The sequence below is a fragment of the Vitis vinifera genome, chromosome 18, assembly GCF_030704535.1.
Source record: "Vitis vinifera cultivar Pinot Noir 40024 chromosome 18, ASM3070453v1".
In the NCBI taxonomy this organism is placed as follows: domain Eukaryota; kingdom Viridiplantae; phylum Streptophyta; class Magnoliopsida; order Vitales; family Vitaceae; genus Vitis; species Vitis vinifera.
The window spans coordinates 31,207,251-31,226,914 of NC_081822.1; the positions used below are offsets into that span (position 1 = coordinate 31,207,251).

The window sequence follows — 19,664 nt, forward strand, 5'->3', positions numbered from 1 at the left end:
ATTTTCTCCTTGCTTCCCAAACCCTCATATAATAAACATCATACTAGATTTATCTTTCATCATTTGATGTAGTGTTGAAATGGATGTGCTAGGATTCCTTTGGATTACACTCTGTATCTCCCATATAATTGATGTCAAGTCTAATTGAGAGTGGTCTTATGATAGTTTAGGATAGACACACGTATGACGACTAATGAATTTTGTTATCTTAAACATGTCATGGTTTTACATTAACATGCATGAAGTCTTCATTTGCAACCTTCACTTAATTTCTTACAATTTATTGCTAAATTGGCTCAAACTCGAATACAACCAAGTATTGATTCCTATGTATGGAACAATGTTTCACACCATACTATAAATTCGTTTTAGTTTCAAATTGAAATCCTTGATATAATTCATTTGTTTCATTCCATAATCTAGTATGTGAAGAGAGGATCTTAACACTAATGACATTTATTACATTTTAAATCCATTCTCTAAACAATAGGGAAGGAAATTTATGTTAACCACCAAGTAAGGATGCCTTATTTTCGAGAGGCTCATTAGTGGTATCATTCTTATCATCCCCAATATCTTCATCTTCATCGAATAATTCTACATTAACATCATCATTTCAAACATGGATATCTACAAAGTTTTCAACTGCTGACATAATTGATTGAGTGACCATTGCTAAATTTGCCCTTGGCTCAACATCTTCATAATAATTGTGTCAATGCCTAGGGGAGGCGGCAGTATCATAGCTCATGGGGAACATCTTTGGATATAATTTTTATAAGATGTTAGAGTGTGGTTGACTTTTTGTAATGAGATGTTGAGTCAACTACATAATTGAATTGTGAGCAAGTCAGTATTTTCCCATAGGTCCCAATGGTTCTTGCTCAAGCTCACGTTCCTTCATGACACATTATTTTAGGGATTTATGGGTTTCTTATGTACAAGTATACATAAGGATGTTTTAGTAAAAATGAAAGGTTGTGCATAAGGTTATGAATAGTCTTTTTAGATTGAGCTAATTAATTAATTGAAACACACTAAGGCTAATTAATTAATTGGAACTCACTAAGGTTAATTAATTAATTGGAACTCACTAAGGCTAATTAATTAATTGGAACTCACTAAGACTAATTAACTAATTAGGACCCAGTAGACTAAATTAAGTGATCTAACCCCCATATGAGTTTAAATTATTTAAGTGCACAAAGAAGTAAATACCCCTAAGGGGTTTAGGGTTTGACATAATGTAACATATGTAGATTTATTATTTATTTAATAAAGGTTCTAGTTTCTCATTCTTTCTATCCATTCCATGCATTACACTTTATGAACATTTTGATTTGACATTTTTTGCATTGTACATTACTTATATGCATTAAGAGTTCCATGAAAGATTTAAGTCATGAGTTTCTTATAAGTAAATGATTTGATCATAGCTATAGCCTGTTTATGGAGACTTTGGTAATTTATTTGAGAATATAGTGTATTACCTCATAATTGAATATATTACTAGTCTTGGTTATTGGGATGAAGTTGTCATGATACGTGCATTAATGTATATGGCTACACATTAGATAAGAATTATGGTGAGTCATAATATATGATTATCGAATAGTCATGACCTTACCAAGCTATTATATTGCATAGTCTTTTAACCTTGAAAGAATACTAAACTTGTGCCAAAGTTTATAGTGACTTTAACCTATAAGTGAGATCCTAAAGTGGTCATATATTTACTATGAATTGGATAACTGTTTTATAGAAGTCTGTGACAACATATATTCTTAATAGAGACACAATAATATCTCATAGAAATTGAGATGGTGTGTCCTCTTGGGTGATTGTAAGGAAATGTGTTTAGGAAAACTATGATCAGAGTAGTTCCTTAACTAGAACTTAACATAGGTTCTTTCTGAGTCGGAGTATATCATTTGATCACATAATATAAAAATATGAGATTCAAGGTTGTAGAGGTAATCTTAAGAGATTGATAGCATTCACCTTGTTAAATTACGGAAACCAATTCATAGGGAACCCTCATACAATGGATAGTAGGTCATGAACCTAAGCACTTATATATAGTTGTAATATACGTAGGATATTAGAGTGCAATTGACTTTTTATAGTTAGATTTCGAGTTAACTTCATAGTTGGATTTTAAAGGGATTAGTATTTGCTTATAGGTCCTAATGGTTCATGCTTGGGCTCATATTCCTTAATGACATGGTTTATAAAGGTTGATTGGGTTCTTAATTCACTTGTGTGCATAAGGTTATTTTGGTAAATACATAAGGTTGCATAAGAGCTCGTGAATAATCTCTCCAAATCAAGTTAAATGCTTAATTGAAGCCCAATTGAGCTAATTAATTAATTAGAACCCAAGTGTACTAGTTTAAGTGACCCAAGCCCGATATAGGCTCAAGTCACTTAAGCCTACAAGAAGCCTATATAAACCCTCCTTAAAGGTTAAGACTTCAATCTTGCATCCTATTCACGTCAAGAGAAAGAGAGCTCTAGACACTAAACCAAAAGAGGATTGCACTCTAGAGTTAAGATTTAAGATCAAAGTCATAATGATAGAAGATTGGTGGGTTTGTGAAATTTTCAACAATTGTCATGCCTTCAACACTTCTCTTCACTAATAGGATTTGATATGAGAACATCCAGATCTTAAGTGTAACACTAAACTTTAGATCTTGAATGTTTTTTTTATGTCATATATGCTTTTGTTGTTAAGATCTAAAGGCCTGGGAAAAATAGCATGCACCATAACTCGTCCAAGGATGAGGATGGAGAAATCTAGGTATATCGCAACACCATCCCCATTAAAAGAGAGTACACCCTTTCCTAGTGCCAAGCCCTAGAAGAGAGTCATCATGTGGAAGCTCCATGCGTTTTTGAAACCATCTGCATTAATTGAAGTAGGATATAGAAACATCTAGATCCAAAGATATATTTTTAAGTCAAACATCAAGGGTTTTCTCAACAAAAGCTTTTGTTGTACTTAGATCTAGATCTTTAAAAAGATTAAATTCATGCACCCTTGTGCTCTAGGTTTAATTTGGATGGTTTTGCCAAGTATTCCAACAATAATTTTGTGAAGTTTTTCACCATTTAAATAAAAACCAAATTAAGCAAAATTTAGTGCATTAAATTCATGAAAAAGTGTTGTAATTTTTTAAAATTATTTGAGACTCAAATAGTGAATCAATAAATAAAAAAAAATTATGGATGAAAAATGGTAAAAAAATGACTCCATCGTTTCTTTTTTGTCATAGAACCATATTTTTCAATTTTTTTTCACTAGAAGAATAGACTCTAAATCAAGCAAGACTTAACGTGTTCAATTCATTAATGATTTTAATAATATTTAAAGATAATTTGAGGCTCAAATTGTGATCTAATTAATGCCATAAATTTATGAATAAAATTGATTTAAAATGACTTTATTGTTGTTTTTTTTTTTTTTTGCATATAACTATATTTTTATAAATTTTCCTCACTAGAAAAATATATTTCAAATCAAGTGAGATTTTGTATTGAATTTATTAAGTAGTTTAATAATTTTTTAAAATAATTTAAAACAAAAAAAATACAAATAATAGGCTAAAACAAAAACATTTTGAATCATGATTATACCATTTCTCCTATGCACAATTATATTTTTTGAATTTTCTCATCAGCTAAATAAATTTTAAATTAACCAGACATAGTTAATACTTTAATGAATCTTTTAATGAGAATAATTTGAAATTAAAAAACTAATTAATTAATTATAGACTAAATCAAAAGTTTCATAATATTGTCTGTAAATCTATACATATAAATTTTAGTTTTATTTGTTTTTCAATTTATTTTAAATAAAATATTATTAACAATTACTGATTTTAAATTTATAATGTATAATTTTATTATAATATTACTATTCATATTTTATTAAAAACTATTTATTTTTAAATTTATTTTTAATCACAAAATTATTTTTATTTTTAATAAGTCTAGAATTAAATTTAGTAAATATTATATAAATGAATTTAAAACTTTTAAAAAAATCAAAATAAAAAATTATTTTTAAAAACAATTTATCCGCACACCATTTTTATTTATTATTTTTAAATATGTTACTAAAAACATTATGTCAAATGCCTTTATTTTTATAATATATTAAAAGATTGCTTTTTTTTTCTTTTTTTTTTGTTCTTTAACTTAAATATAAGTATAAAAAACATGTATAAATGAAGATGATCAAATAGGCCCAAAAACTAAGAAAAATAATATTTATTTGGTAAATAAAAATTAACTATGAAAAGTCATACAAATGAAATAGAAATAAAGGGGTAAAATAATAATTTTAACATATTCGATATCATTTCTTGAATTAAGGGAATCAAAATATTGTCTGTTAAGATTAATTGCAATCCCACTTATAAGTGAGATTTTATTTTTGATAGGATGATTTTTTTGTTTCATTTCTATCATCATTTGAGTTTTTTTAACATGAGAATGAATAAAAATATGAATGAGATGTTTATTCTCACTTTCCATTCTCGTGAATCAAACATGACATAAGAGAGGAATTGTTCTTCGCACGGTTTAGTGTTCTAATTCTTAAACCTTTTTAAGATCCCTTTTGAAATTACATATTGGTTTCAATAAAGATTTGGACTTGAATTGTTTTGATATCTATAGGGCCTTTAAGGAATTCACTAAAGAGTATAGTTCTAGTATTGCATGGGAGACATGGAAGATAAGTATAAATGCTATTGATTTAAAATTCTATGAAATAGGTGTATTTGGTCAAGCAAAACTGTGTATCATCTTCTAATATTTGATAAATTATTTGTAATTGAAAGATCACTTATAATTTTTACACCTAATAGATTGGTAAGTAGTTTTTTTGTTATATCTCAAGTGCAATTAAAAACTCATTAAAATTTTGATCTAAAAAGACGGACCAAATAAGTAATAAACAATAACATTTGAGTAGTAATAGATTGACTATTTATTCACTACCTTTAATGAGTTTCATTATATCAATGTTAGACATTAAATTTCTATCCAAACTACCTTGAAATTTCTTATTTTTAAATGATAAATTATGAAAAAAATTAATTGATTAAATTTTGTGTCCCATTGTTCCTCGGTAGCTCAGTGGTAGAGCAGTCCGTTGTAAATTAACTCTTATTTGGGGAGATCCGATTCATTATGACTATTAATAGCAGGTAACCTACTCCGATCTTTGTTTCTATTGCATTCTATCTCATCGTATCATATTTTGTTTTATGATATTTGAGAATCACTGTCAATACCTCAATGTAGGTCCAAAATAATAATTTGTTCCATAGTCCTAGACTTATTTACAACTAGCAATGCATCAAAAATGCAATCATCGATTTTCACGAGAGACCACAATTACCGTGAGAGAACATATTAATGGCAAGGAATGCATTTTTATTATGCTACTAATACTTATACTTTGCTATTTTGGCCCACACTTGACTGAGGAAGAGCTACGGGCATGATATAAGTAATGATTCTTTCAAACATAATAAAAGTGATTATGATATAAATAATAGAACAAAATTGATGTTTTTCTCAATAAAGTGGATAAATGGGTAACATGGCTAGTTAAATAATTACTAATGGTGAAATAATTCGGACAATCTAATTATATATATAAAATAAAATAAAATAAAGACAGAAAGAAAGGAAAAACCATCAAGAGTCTGGAGAGCTTCCGGAACCTTCTGGCAACAGAAGCTCCGCTCCCCTTCTGGAGAGTGTCAGTCTCTTTCTCCTTCTCTATAAACTCTCCTCATTCTCACAGCTTTCTCAACTTTTGAGGACAATTAAGCAACAGTATGGCTTCTTCAGCACACGTTCTCGGCAGCTTTCTTACCTTTTCCCATGAACCAAACAAACCAAACGCAAGAACATGGAAACCATTCTTAGGGCAGACTTTGAGATTGAATTCTGATTCTCAGAGGCTCTGTAAACAGGTCCGTAAGAAGGCGTCGTTTCATGTGGTGAATGAGAAGGTGGTGGGAATCGATTTGGGAACGACGAACTCTGCCGTGGCGGCGATGGAGGGAGGGAAGCCGACGATCGTGACTAACGCGGAGGGGCAGAGGACGACGCCATCGGTGGTGGCGTATACGAAGAATGGGGATATGCTGGTAGGGCAGATCGCTAAGCGGCAGGCGGTGGTGAATCCAGAGAACACCTTCTTCTCTGTGAAGCGGTTCATCGGGCGGAAGATGGACGAGGTGGGTGAGGAAGCAAAGCAGGTTTCTTATAAGGTTGTGAGGGATGAAAATGGGAATGTTAAGTTGGAGTGTCCGGTTCTTGCTAAGCTGTTCGCGGCTGAGGAAATTTCTGCACAGGTATAATACTGCTTGTTTCTTGGGAAAAACTAAATTTTACTGTGATGTGAGGTTTTTGGGGAAGTCTACAAGTGTGTTGAATTAGCTTAGAAAATTGAATTCTTTAGAACTGAAATTAAATGAACTATTTGTGTTTGGCTCTCTGGAAAATATTTGTCAGGGAAATTTTGTCGTGGAAATTAGGATTACAGAGTGTCTGCAATTGGATTAGAAGAGACAACTGTTTCCAATTGAAATTGGTAGGGAAATAAGAAGTACTTACCTTTTGGAAAACAGGAAAAATAATAATCAGGCTGTAACATGTTATAAGAACTGTTTTTTAAAATATTTCTCTGTACAGAAAACTGTTTGTTTCCCCGGAAAATATTTGTTGGAAGAACTTTATGCGGAAATTCAATAAGCTTTGAAGGTAGATCTATTGCCTCTCTCACTTTGAAAGTCAGTTATGGTATCTGAGATTTTTCCTTAAAACCAACCGAAATTTAACTGCTAGCAAAATACATTGAGCTAATCAGCTAAATATGAGAAGAAACATTTTATTAATCTTAAGAATGTTCAGCGACATCTGGAAAACACGTCCTTTTAGTAAGAAGTTATCATTATTATATTCTTTGGAAAAGCTCCTTGTAACGAAGGAGAAGAATGAAGTTCTTATTGTCGTATAGCTTTACAAATCAAGGTTGAGTGGATTTTATTTTATTCTATTTTGATTCAGTAGGCATATGTGCTTTGCTTTGGTTTTATATTCTCTCTTGCAGTTCGGTTTTACATTGTTTTGTGGCAGTGTGGTTTGCTTCAGTGGGCTTGAATAGACTTCATTATAGTATTTTTAAAGCTATTCAATCTAAATGGATTCTTTCTCATTTATAACATGTTTAAAGAGAAATGACAAAATTTTGTCTCATTTATATGCAATTCGATGTTATTCCTCACTTATTGCCAGTCTCTAGAATCTTTTGATAATGCTGTTTAATTTGAGGACGGGCAAGGGAAGGAAAGAAAAGGAAAATTTCAAAATTATTCACTATAGTTTTGTTTAAGGGCTATTCTCTGCATTTTGCTTTCACTAAACTCAAACTTGTATTTTTATTTTCCTTTCCTTTCTTGGTCTGCAATTTTTTCCTTCTTAGTTTCCAAGATTCAAATGGATCCTAAAGTGTTTTAAAATCTGATGGAAGAGAATATTGATCTCTGTGCTGGGCAGAACTATTCATTTCATTTTACCCAATGTATTGTTATTTTGGTTTCAGGTTTTGAGAAAGCTTGCTGATGATGCTTCAAAGTTTTTGAATGATAAAGTTACCAAAGCTGTGGTTACGGTGCCAGCATATTTTAATGATTCTCAAAGGACAGCAACAAAAGATGCAGGTCGTATTGCTGGTCTAGAAGTCCTTCGGATCATAAATGAACCTACTGCAGCTTCACTGGCATATGGTTTTGAAAAGAAGAATAATGAAACAATTCTTGTATTTGATCTTGGAGGTGGTACATTTGATGTTTCAGGTATGAGAATCATTTTAAGCTCATTTTCATCCAAATCAGGTGGAATCGATTCTGAGACCTTTTAAGGAAATAAGTTTGTTAATTTTTATGCCATCTCATCAAAATTGCAATTTTAACTTCCTGAATCTCGGATGAGGCTCAATTCCTGGTTGTGAATTGACAAATAACAACATGCTCAATTTCTTGATCAGGGATATACTTCAATTGTGAGTCTAGGTGTAGAGCAGCTTCTTGTTATTTCTTTGATGATTCCCTCAATGCCTTGGGCACAACTTCCATGGAAAAGGATAGAGAAAACAAGAAACAAATAAAAATCTCCCTCCGTCTCACTGTCATAAAATATGAAAACTCTTCACCAGGTGGAGTAGATTAGCATTCTCCACTGAAAGGACCAAAACTATCTGTCCTACCATGTAAGATAGTTTCTTGGTATGGTTGGTTTGCTTGGGGACGTTAATGAATCACCTTAGTTTATGTTACTAATATCTTCACAGTAGAAAAAAGAGAAAAATCTATCTCCTTTCTTCTCTCTTTCTATACATAAATTATGCAAGCTGTCCACCCACACAAGGGATCAAGACTATCCCTGTGTTTAAGTCAGTTTCAGAGAGGGGAAGGAGAAAAGGGATGATGGAAGACATGATCTTAACATTTTGCTGGTATGCACTCTTGAAAATTATATTACACTGTTTATTGTGCTGGTGTTTCTAGTTTATTTCCACAGATTGGAGATTGAGGAATCTTGAAAGTATAGACATCACAAAAATTTTGCTTTCCTGGTAAAATTTTGGAGGGAATTGAGGTGGATCCTATGCTTAGTGCGGGCATTAATTCAACTTTTTTTTTTTTTTAATTAATTAGGGCAAATGTCCTATGAGCCCTTCCTTGCAGTTGCACATGTACTTGCATAGTGCTTTTTCTGTCTGATCTGTTTCTGCATAGTGCTTTCTCTGTTTGATCTGCTTCTGTGAACATGGTGCTTAGACGCAGATCTTGGATCTCACAAATGATGAAGAACAATCAAAAGCAATCAATTCTATGAAAAATATAAAAAAAATAAAAAAAATTAAAAAAACTGAAACAATGCAATATGTTTAATTTAGAGCATTTAAAACACTATTTACAATGAAATCAAATGTTTGTTCACACTTTGTTGTTTTCACTCATCTTATGTTAATTTTTCTGTGCAGTGCTTGAGGTTGGAGATGGAGTGTTTGAGGTGCTTTCTACCTCAGGTGATACACATTTGGGAGGTGATGACTTTGACAAGGTTGGAATTGGTTGGATGTTTTTTATTTTTTATTTTTATTTTTTATGATCCAGTTAATTTATTAATTTATTTTTTTGTGAAGAGATGTCGCTGAATAATGTTTACACTTCTTGTAAATGGAATAGAGAATTGTTGATTGGCTAGCACAAAACTTTAAGAGAGATGAAGGTATAGATCTTCTAAAAGACAAGCAAGCTCTTCAGCGGCTCACAGAGACTGCCGAGAAAGCAAAGATTGAGCTTTCATCTTTAACTCAGACTAATATTAGGTATGGCAGTATCCTTTAAGTCATCTTTTAAATGATATTTAGATATCTCTCCCTAATGGAACCTCTGTTTTTCCAGTTTACCATTCATTACTGCCACTTCCGAAGGGCCTAAACACATTGAAACCACCCTTACAAGAGCCAAGTTTGAAGAATTATGTTCAGACTTGCTAGACCGGTATGTACTTGTATTTTAATTACCTATTAGTTAGTTTTCCTGGTTAGTGTACATTTGGATATGGGGGAATGCTTTAACATTTATCGCCCTCTGGTTGTTCTTTGTTTCTGCTCCATAATTACTGCTTACAGGCTTACTCCTCCATGCCTTTTTTTGGCAATTCTCAGTGTCAAAAATTTAAAGATTCTTGCTGTTTAAGTTTAGCAGCTTATATTTGCAATTTATTTCCTGTAGGCTGCGTACACCTGTTGAAACTGCATTGAGGGATGCAAAACTCTCTTTCAAAGATTTGGATGAAGTTATCCTTGTTGGTGGTTCAACGCGTATCCCAGCTGTTCAGGATCTTGTAAGGAAGATGACTGGAAAAGAACCCAATGTTACAGTTAATCCTGATGAAGTTGTTGCACTTGGTGCTGCGGTTCAGGTTGGTGCTCTTTTTTCCTTTTCTTATTTTAAACTTGTTTGCATGTTCTGAAGTCCTTAGCTACATTGTTGATGGTTATTGTGGAATAAAGATCTAGTTTTCCTCTGTTTGGTTATTGTCTTGCATTCACATTTTTATATTTCAGGCTGGTGTTTTAGCTGGAGATGTTAGTAACATTGTGCTATTGGATGTGACACCATTGTCTCTGGGTTTGGAAACCCTGGGTGGTGTCATGACAAAGATCATACCAAGGAACACAACTTTACCAACTTCCAAATCTGAGGTTTTCTCTACGGCAGCAGATGGGCAAACCAGTGTTGAGATCAATGTCCTCCAGGGTGAGAGAGAGTTTGTGAGGGACAACAAATCTCTGGGTAGCTTCCGTTTGGATGGGATTCCTCCAGCTCCCCGTGGAGTTCCCCAGATTGAAGTCAAATTTGATATTGATGCCAATGGTATCCTTTCAGTCACGGCAGTTGACAAGGGAACTGGAAAGAAGCAGGACATCACCATAACTGGTGCTAGCACCTTACCCAATGACGAGGTATGTTTTTTTTCAGAATTTATAATTATGTTGGAATTCTGCCATGAAAACTTGAACATACAAAAGAGTAAAACAACATTTTAAGATCTAGATGGAAGCCTAGGGCTGGCAATGTTCAATTCCAAGTAGGTATGGTGGTTTGGAGCTGTTTGTCGCAAGGCTTTTGCTTAATTTGAAGGCAAATAATGGGTTGGGAAATGTAAACCTGAACCCTGCCTTTGTGTATTCTCATTCCTTTTCGAACCTATATATATATATATAGGACTAATATAGCTAAAGAAATATTGAAAGTTATGAAAATTGCAGACTACAAGTAAAACTTCACAGAACCATCTTGCTTTAGGGCTAGCGGGAACATATTTAAGAGTATCATCTTGCTTTAGGGGTTAAACACCTCTACTCTGTTTCCATCAGTCATTCCCCTCCTGTGTAATCTGGTTGTAAGCTGTGCAGCTGCAGTTCTCTGGTTGTTAGGTATCATAATTTTTCCAGCTATGTGGGACTGATTCAAAAGGTTTCCAATCAAGTTCATTTTCAGAATGATACTCTTTACATATAATAGATTCCTAGTTTTATCTAAGAGTCATTTTTAGGAGATTCGATTAATATTACTTTGGCTTTGGTTGTCATTATAAACAACAATTTCTCAGATAAAGAGCTTCTTTCTGGTTGTCCCTGAATACCTACATATACATGTGTTGCCCTTGAGTAAAAATAGGTACCAGGCCTATGTGTTGCCGCCCCAAAAAAAATGAAATCATTATTTTCCCTTGTATATCATGCATTTGATGTTATTAATACTGCTTCATGTTGCAATCTGCCAACCTATTTGGGTTCTTATTGTTGGGATAAAATGTATGTTGTAGGTGGATAGAATGGTGAAAGAAGCTGAAAAATTTGCAAAGGAGGACAAGGAGAAGAGGGATGCAATAGACACAAAGAACCAGGCTGATTCTGTTGTGTACCAAACTGAAAAGCAGCTAAAAGAACTGGGAGACAAAGTACCTGCTCCAGTCAAGGGCAAGGTGGAGGCTAAACTAAAGGAGCTCAAGGATGCCATCTCCAGTGGGTCAACAACCCAAACTATCAAGGACGCAATGGCTGCACTGAACCAAGAGGTCATGCAGATAGGGCAATCTCTCTACAGCCAGGCTGGTGCACCTGGTGCTGGGGCTGGAGCTGGAGCGGCTGGATCAACTGACAGCAAACCTGATGGAGATGTTATCGATGCAGACTTCACCGAGAGCAAGTGATGGAATGCCACAACATTTGAACTGACCGAGTTTTACAACATTTTCCTCCTGTCTGGAGTGTATATGATATGATGGTGCCTGGTTAGCTTTAGGATTTTCCGTTATTGTCTTTTTGGGTGCCAGAGAAATAGAAAAAAAGAAGCAGATGTACATGGTGTATAGCGGGTAAAGATAATAGAAGGTGGGCAGAAACTCTTATAGCATGCCTTCCTGTGAAGCAAGTTCTCTCTCTACAAATGGCTTCCTTCAAATCTTCACCGGTTTGCTGGTATCTGTATAGTGTTCGGAAGCTGAATCTATGTATATTAAAATTTCATAATAGTTCAGGCCTCTAGTTTTCAGCTCCAAAAGTTTTTAAGTCTTCCCATTTCTTAATAGGTAAATGAAATGCTTGTGGAATACAGGGATAATCAATTATGATTGTTCGTGAGTCAATTTTTCCTTTTCTTCTTGTTCTCTCTGTTTGAAATAAAACTTGAAAGCTTAAAATAGAAAAGCCCATAGGATAAGATTCTATAACAATGATTTAGGAACATTTTCAAAACAGTTCTATAATGTTTTCTAAATCCTAATAAAGATTTATTGTCGGATGTTTTTTAAAATAAAAATTTATTTGATAACTAGAAATGTTTTTAATTTATTTTTAGTATTTTAAATATTTGTTAGAAATAAATTTTATCTATACTATTTTATTTTTAATTATTCTTTATATTTGAGTAATTATTTTTTTTAAATATATATATTTTTTTAAAATAATTAAAATGTCATTGAAAAAAAAAAAGAACAATTCTTGACAACCTATTGTGGAAACAATTGATATCTAAACTTGTTTTTCTATTGTTCTCAAAATAAGAAGAAAATAAAATAAAAATGAACAATAAAAAGCTTGTTTGGAGAAGTTATTTTTAAAAGTAATTTTTCTATTTTGATTTTTAAAAAAGAAATTAGTTTTGTAGTTACAAATAAATTTTTAAAAAAAATAAATAATTTTAGTGAAATGTGAATACTAACATTATAATAAAATTATAAATTACATTTTATTTTATTAAAAAATATACTATTTTAGTATATGTTAAAAAGAAAATAGATATTAACATCTTTGTAAAGACATAATTGATTTCTTTTTGGTAAAAAATGAATAATAATAATTTACAAATAAGAATTGTTAATAATATTTATTTAAAATGAACACTGAATAAAATTTAAAATTTTTAAACATATAAATAAGTCAAAATTTTCATTGCATGTACATATTTAATACTCAATTACACATACAGTATTTTTGAAATGCTTCAATTTAAAATGCAATTAATTAAATCAATTGTTTTGACTTTCAATTTATTCTTAAAAATTAAAAGACTCATTAAAGAATCTAAATTATTAATTATACCTTGCTTAGTTTAGAATCTATTTACTTAGTAATAAAATTTTTAAAACATAGTTGTGTATATAAAAGAAATAGTAAAGTTATAACTTATTATATATTAGTTTTCATCTATGATTTTTAGTAGTGATTAGATCATTTTTTGTGTTCCAACTTATTTCTAAATGTTTTTAAATCCATTAATAAATTCAATACAAAGTGTCGCTTTATTTGAATCTTATTTCTCTACTAAGAAAATTTATAAAAATATTACTATATGTAGAAAAAATAATAGAGTTTTTATAAACTAATTTTAATCCAAAAGTTTTTGGTATTAATGAGTTCACTATTTCAGTTTTAAGTTATTTTTAAAAATTAATAAACTCATTAATAAATCCAAAAGATTAAGTCTTGTTTAATTTATATTTTATTTGCCTAGTGAAAAAAAAAATGACTCTATAGAGAAATAATAGAGTTTTTCTAAACCAATTTTTGTTTATAATTTTTTTTTGTATTAATAGAATTACTCTTTAATTTTTAAGTTATATTTAGAAATTACAAGACTTATTAATGAATCCAAAATATTAAGTTTTATTTAATTTTGAGTTTATTTGTTTAGTGAAAAGAAATCAGAAAAATATAGTTTTATGTATAAGAGAAATAATAGTCATTTTGGACCAATTTTTATTCATAAATTTTTTGTATTAATTGGATCATTATTTGAGTTTTAAATTATTTTAAAAAATTATTAAGCTTATTAATAAATCCAACAAATTAAGTCTTACTTAATTTGAAGTTTATTTGTCTAATGAAAATTTTGTAAAATATGATTGTATGCGATGAAGAAACTAGCCAAGACACTAAAAGTGAATTTTGGTCTGACTTTCTAATGTTATTGGTTGAGATTCATGATTTTTTAACACTAATTAAATTGATCTTTGAGTTTTAAACTATTTTTAAAAATCAACAAATTTTAGGTATAAAATATAGTTTGATTTGAAACTTATTTGATTAATGAAAATTTGTTATTAAGTTAAAAGAAATTCATAAAAGCACATATAATTTAAAAGAATATTATATATTGAAGATTTTTTATTTGGTATTGGATTGTGGAAAGAAAAAAAAGAATGATATCATATTCAATTTTAAGTATTTTTTATGTTTTATTTTAATTCCTCTATTTTAAAAAAAAAAATTGGTGAAAATAATTTTTACTTGTTCTTTTAAAATTGTTCTTTATTTTACTTTGTTTTTTTAAAATTGAAAGTAAAGAATACCAATGTAGACCCCTCTTGGACCAAAGGTTTTTTTTTTCTCAAACCCGAGAAGACTTGGCAGCATGTTGTTGGAATGAGTGGGGCTAACTTCTTCAAGTGCTGAGAGAGTTGCATGAGACGCATGGCCAAGGACACCACCACCTTGCCATAGTGGTGGTTGAGATGGAGACTTTTTTCTGAACAACTTTAGAAGATGATGGCGGGAGTAGTGGAATGGGTGAGAAAAGGCTGAAGGAAAAAAAAAAAAAAAAAAAAATTGAGGAGAGGAGGACGCAAGGCATGAGGGAGAAAAGAGAACGGAAGAGGAAAAAAAGGACTTTGGCTTAGTTTTAAGAGGGGGGCAACATAATGAAGTCCTGGAAGTCGAGCTATCCTTGCTTGAGTGGAGTTATTCAGGTGTGGTCATTGTATACTCAGTTGCCCTATTTTTTGCACCATGTGATGGACAAAAATAATCTAAACATGCTATAACAATCATTAAATAGAAATTAGATCATAAGCGGAATTATAAACAGATCGAAAACGTACCTCCCACCATTGCCATTCTTATAGGTTAAAAATGTGTTTTTCAATTTTCAGGTTTTAGGTGCTTCTAAACCTTTCTCAACCTCCGCTTAGATGGTGTTTTTAAAAACTGAAAGAGATTGAAGGCTTAGGGAACCCTACCCCATTAGTGTTCTACCCTTTTTTAAAGACTCTCTCCATCACCGAGTCTGCTTGGAAGTGCATAGAACATGGGGAAGTGATGCGAAAGTGGTTCTGAGCATTAATCCTTGTTCCTAAATTGACGGAATGATGTGGACCACATTCCAAATCACGTCTTTAGTTTATTACCGAAGATCCAGGAAAAATAAAATCCCAGCATTCTGCCATTTGGTCCATATATTCCATCATTCATCATAGCAAGAAACAAAACACATGAATCATGGCAATAGGTTTTTTGAAATTGAGTATAATCTTCCATGTATCACAATGCATCATGTCTCTTAAAAACTAGCCCATATAACTTAATGAATAAACCCTATGTTTATTCTAGGTCCAAACATTAATGATATTTCTCAATAAAATAATAAAAGTGTACACAAAGAAAATCAAATATGAGAAAACATCATAAATAGAGTTTCATTGAAAATAACATTCGTTCTTAGAACAAAAATCACACAAAGGAACCAAGTCCTAATCTATCTACATGATCCTTAAATTTCAACGGTGGCATGCTTTTAGTCAAAGGATTAGCAATCATCAATTTAGTGCTAACGTGTTCAATGACCACTGTTTTCTCTTTAACACGTTCTCTTATGGCTAAATACTTGATATCGACGTGCTTGTTTCAACTGCTACTTTTGTTGTTCTTAGCCATAAAAATTGAAGCTAAATTTTCACAATATATTTTCAATGGCCTAGAAATTGAATCCACAACTCTAAGCCCATAAATGAAACTCTTTAACCATACACCATGCGTGGTAGCCTCAAAACAAGACACAAACTCAGCCTCCATAGTGGAAGTTGTAGTTAAAGTTTGTTTTGCACTTCTCTAAGAAACAACTCCACCGGCTAGCATAAAGACATATCCTGAAGTTGATTTTCGCGAATCAATGCAACCAACGTAGTCCGAATCAGAGTAGCCAATCACTTCCAAATTATTAGTATGTCTATACATAAGCATGTAGTCTTTGGTCCCCTAAAGGTACCTTATCACATTTTTTGCAGCTTTCCAATGGTCTATACCTGGATTACTTTGATATCTTCCTAACATCCCAATAATGAATACAATGTTAGGTCTTATGCAGATCTGAGCATACATCAAGCTTCCAACAGTAGAAGCAGAAGGAATGTTCTTCATTTGTTCCCACTCAAGATCATTTTTCGGGCATTGGTTCAAATTGAACCTATCGCCCTTCACAATGTGAGCTATACTTGGTGAACAATCTTTCATCCGAAATATCTCTAAAACCTTGTTGATATAGGTCTCTTGAGATAGACTTAAAAGGCCTCGAAATCTGTCTCTATGTATCTTAATGCCAATGACATAAGTCACATCACCCATATCCTTGATGTCAAAGTTTTTAGATAGAAATTGTTTCACCTCATGTAGCAAACCCTTATCATTGGTTGCAAGTAAAATGTCATCCACATACAAAACAAGGAAACAAATCTTACTCCCACTGACTTTCTGATATATGCATTGATTCATAATGTTCTCCACGAAACCAAATGAAGAGATAACATCACGAAACTTCAAATACCATTGACGAGATTGCTTGTTTCAATCCATATATGGATTTCTTAAGCTTGCATAGCAAATGCTCACTGCCACTAGAGGACAATTCTTCTGGTTGTTTCATGTAAACCTCTTCCTCTAGATTTCCATTGAGAAATTCCATTTTCACATCCATTTGTTGCAACTCTAAGTCAAAATGTGCAACTAATTTCATAATGATACGAAGAGAATCTTTCTTAGATACATGAGAAAAAGTCTTCTTGTAGTCAATTCCTTCATTTTGAGTAAATCCTTTAGCAATGAGTCTTGCTTTATATCTTTCAATGTTGCCCAATGAATCCTTCTTTTTCTTGAAGACCCATTTACATCCAATGAATTTTGCACCATCAGGAAACTCAATAAGATTCCAAACCCCATTAGATGCCATAGAATTCATCTCATCTTTCATAACATCATACCATAAATTTGACTCTTTGGAACTTATGGCTTGTGAAAATGTTTCAAGATCATTTTCGGTTCTAATGTCATAGTTCGATTCTTGCAGATACACAACATAATCACTAGGTATTGTTGTTTTTCTTGCTCTAGTAGATCTCCTTATTGTTGTATCAACATTTTCCTGAGCATCACGTTGCTCAACTGGTTGTTCAACAATTTCTGGCGAACCTTGAACAACTTGATCTACTGGATTGTCATTAGCAATTTATGGAACTTCAATGATTGGTTGTCTACCACCCGTTTGAACTTGAGAGGCATTGTGAATGACAATCAATCTATCACTTGAAGTGGATGGTTGAGCATCAATATGATTTTTTTCAGAAACAATGTCCTGAAATCAATCGTTCCCACTAATCAAGTCATTCTCAAGAAACTTAGCATTTCTTGACTCCATAATTCTAGTGCTATGAGATGGACAATAGAATCTATACCCTTTTGACCTTTCGACATATCCAATGAAATACACACTAATGGTTCTTGGGTCTAGTTTATTCTCTTATGGGTTGTAAACTCTTACTTCATACAGGCATCCTTATACATGTATATGTCGCAAACTCGATTTCCAACATTTCCATAATTCAAATGGCGTCTTAGGGACAACCTTTGTTGGAACTCAGTTCAATATATACACTATCGTTTTAAGAGCTTCAGTCCACAAGGATTCAGGAAGCTTGGAGTTGCTATGCATACTCCTAACCATGTCCATTAATGTTCGGTTTCTTCTTTTAGCCACACCATTCTAGTCTAGGAAACCAAGCATGGTGTATTGAGCAACTATCCCATGCTCTTGAAGAAACTTCGCAAAGGGACCAGATGCTTGTCCATCCTCGGTGTATTTACCATAATATTCTCCACCTCTATCTGTTCTCACAATCTTTGTTTGCTTTCCACATTGTTTCTCTACTTCAGCCTTAAAAACTTTAAAGGCACCCAATGCTTCATTCTTGTTATGAAGCAAGTAGATATACATATATCATGAGTAATCATCTATGAAAGAGATGAAGTATTTCAGACTATATGCATCCATGTCTAGATAACAAATATCTGAATGTATGATCCTTAATATGTTTTTGCTCCTCTTGGCACCCTTCTTAGACTTGTTGGTCTGCTTTCCCTTAATGCAGTCCACACAAGTGTGAAAATCAGTAAAATCTAAAGTACTAAATGCTCCATCATTTACTAATCTCTTAATTCTCTGTATGGAGATATGTCCCAATCTCCGATGCCACAACATAAAGGAATCTTCATTCATAACACATCGTTTTGTACTAGTGTGAACATGCATAGTGTTGTTAGTGGTATCGTTTTGCAAATTAATAGAGAAAAGACCATTAAATAATGTACCATTTCCAACAAGATTAGATTTATAAAACAAACTGAAAGATGTCTCAGAAAAACTAAAGGAATAACCTAAAGATACAACTCTTGAAGCTGAAATCAAATTCCTAGAGAAACTTGGAACATAAAATGTCTTTTCTAAATTTAAAATAAAACCACTACTTAAAACTAAACTACATGTTCCAACAGCTTCCACATGTGAACGCATCTTGTTTCCTGAATAAATGCATTGCTCACTTGGCATTGGCTTCCTTAGATTTTGCATACCTTGCAAGGTATTCAAAACCTGGATTGTAGAACCAAAATCAATCCACCATGTGTTATTGAGAGAATAAAGGTTATGCTTAATTAAGAAAAACACCCAAAAGGGGGGGTGAATTGGGTTTTTTAAAAAACTTTTTCAACGCAACAAGTTCAAGCACAATATAAACAAAATTAAAGAGATAGAGTTAGAGAATTCAAACTCAGGTTTTATAGTGGTTCGACACTTCCTTGCCTACGTCCACTCTCCTCAATCTCCTAACCAAGTGAGGGTTCCACTAACTTGAAGCTTCAACCAAGCTTCTAATTTTCTTACACTTGGATTCTGACTCCAATGGGCTCTTACACAATCTCTTCAAGATTCAAACCTCTTGAAGGATTTAACACTTAGTTGTTACAAGAATGAATCCCTCAACCTAGCTCAAAGATAGCTTAAATACAAAACAAAAATAGGATGACTCAAAAGGGTGCATTAAAGGATATGTAAGTAATGATTTAATACACTAAGAAAGAAATGAGAGCTTTTTGGTCAAGAACAGGTAGGTAAACAATTGATTGCAAGTGTTCTTTATATCATAAATGAAGTGGAGCTCTCAATTTATAAGTTTCTAAGCTCGGGAGCCAAAAACAGCAAAAGGTAGCCTTGATCAATCGAGCTAGGGATTGACCAGATCACTAGCCGTTGGGCATTTAATGCTTTGACAGGTTACCGTTGCCTCGACTAGACCTCGATCGGAGGTCGACCGGGAAGGGGTGACCTTAACTGGGAAGAGGAAGCTACTGGATGAGAGAGAGTGTTTTTGGCACTCCTCGACCGTACCTCGATAAGACAAGGGCAATCGATTGAGCCGGTTGGCTAGAGTGTCGACCGATTCAACCTTTTGGC

The 19,664-nt window shown here is 32.5% G+C and overlaps 1 protein-coding gene across 1 annotated transcript; it reads left to right on the forward strand.

Annotated features, from left to right (window-relative positions):
- The first annotated feature begins 5,699 nt into the window (after positions 1-5,699).
- LOC100248235 (stromal 70 kDa heat shock-related protein, chloroplastic) lies at positions 5,700-12,170 on the forward strand. Its single transcript, XM_002282766.4, has 8 exons — positions 5,700-6,383; positions 7,634-7,886; positions 9,077-9,156; positions 9,282-9,424; positions 9,501-9,599; positions 9,834-10,023; positions 10,169-10,567; positions 11,434-12,170. Exons 1-8 carry the CDS (start codon positions 5,862-5,864, stop codon positions 11,818-11,820), a joined length of 2,073 nt encoding a protein of 690 aa, XP_002282802.1. The 5' UTR covers positions 5,700-5,861; the 3' UTR covers positions 11,821-12,170.
- Positions 12,171-19,664: the final 7,494 nt, after the last annotated feature.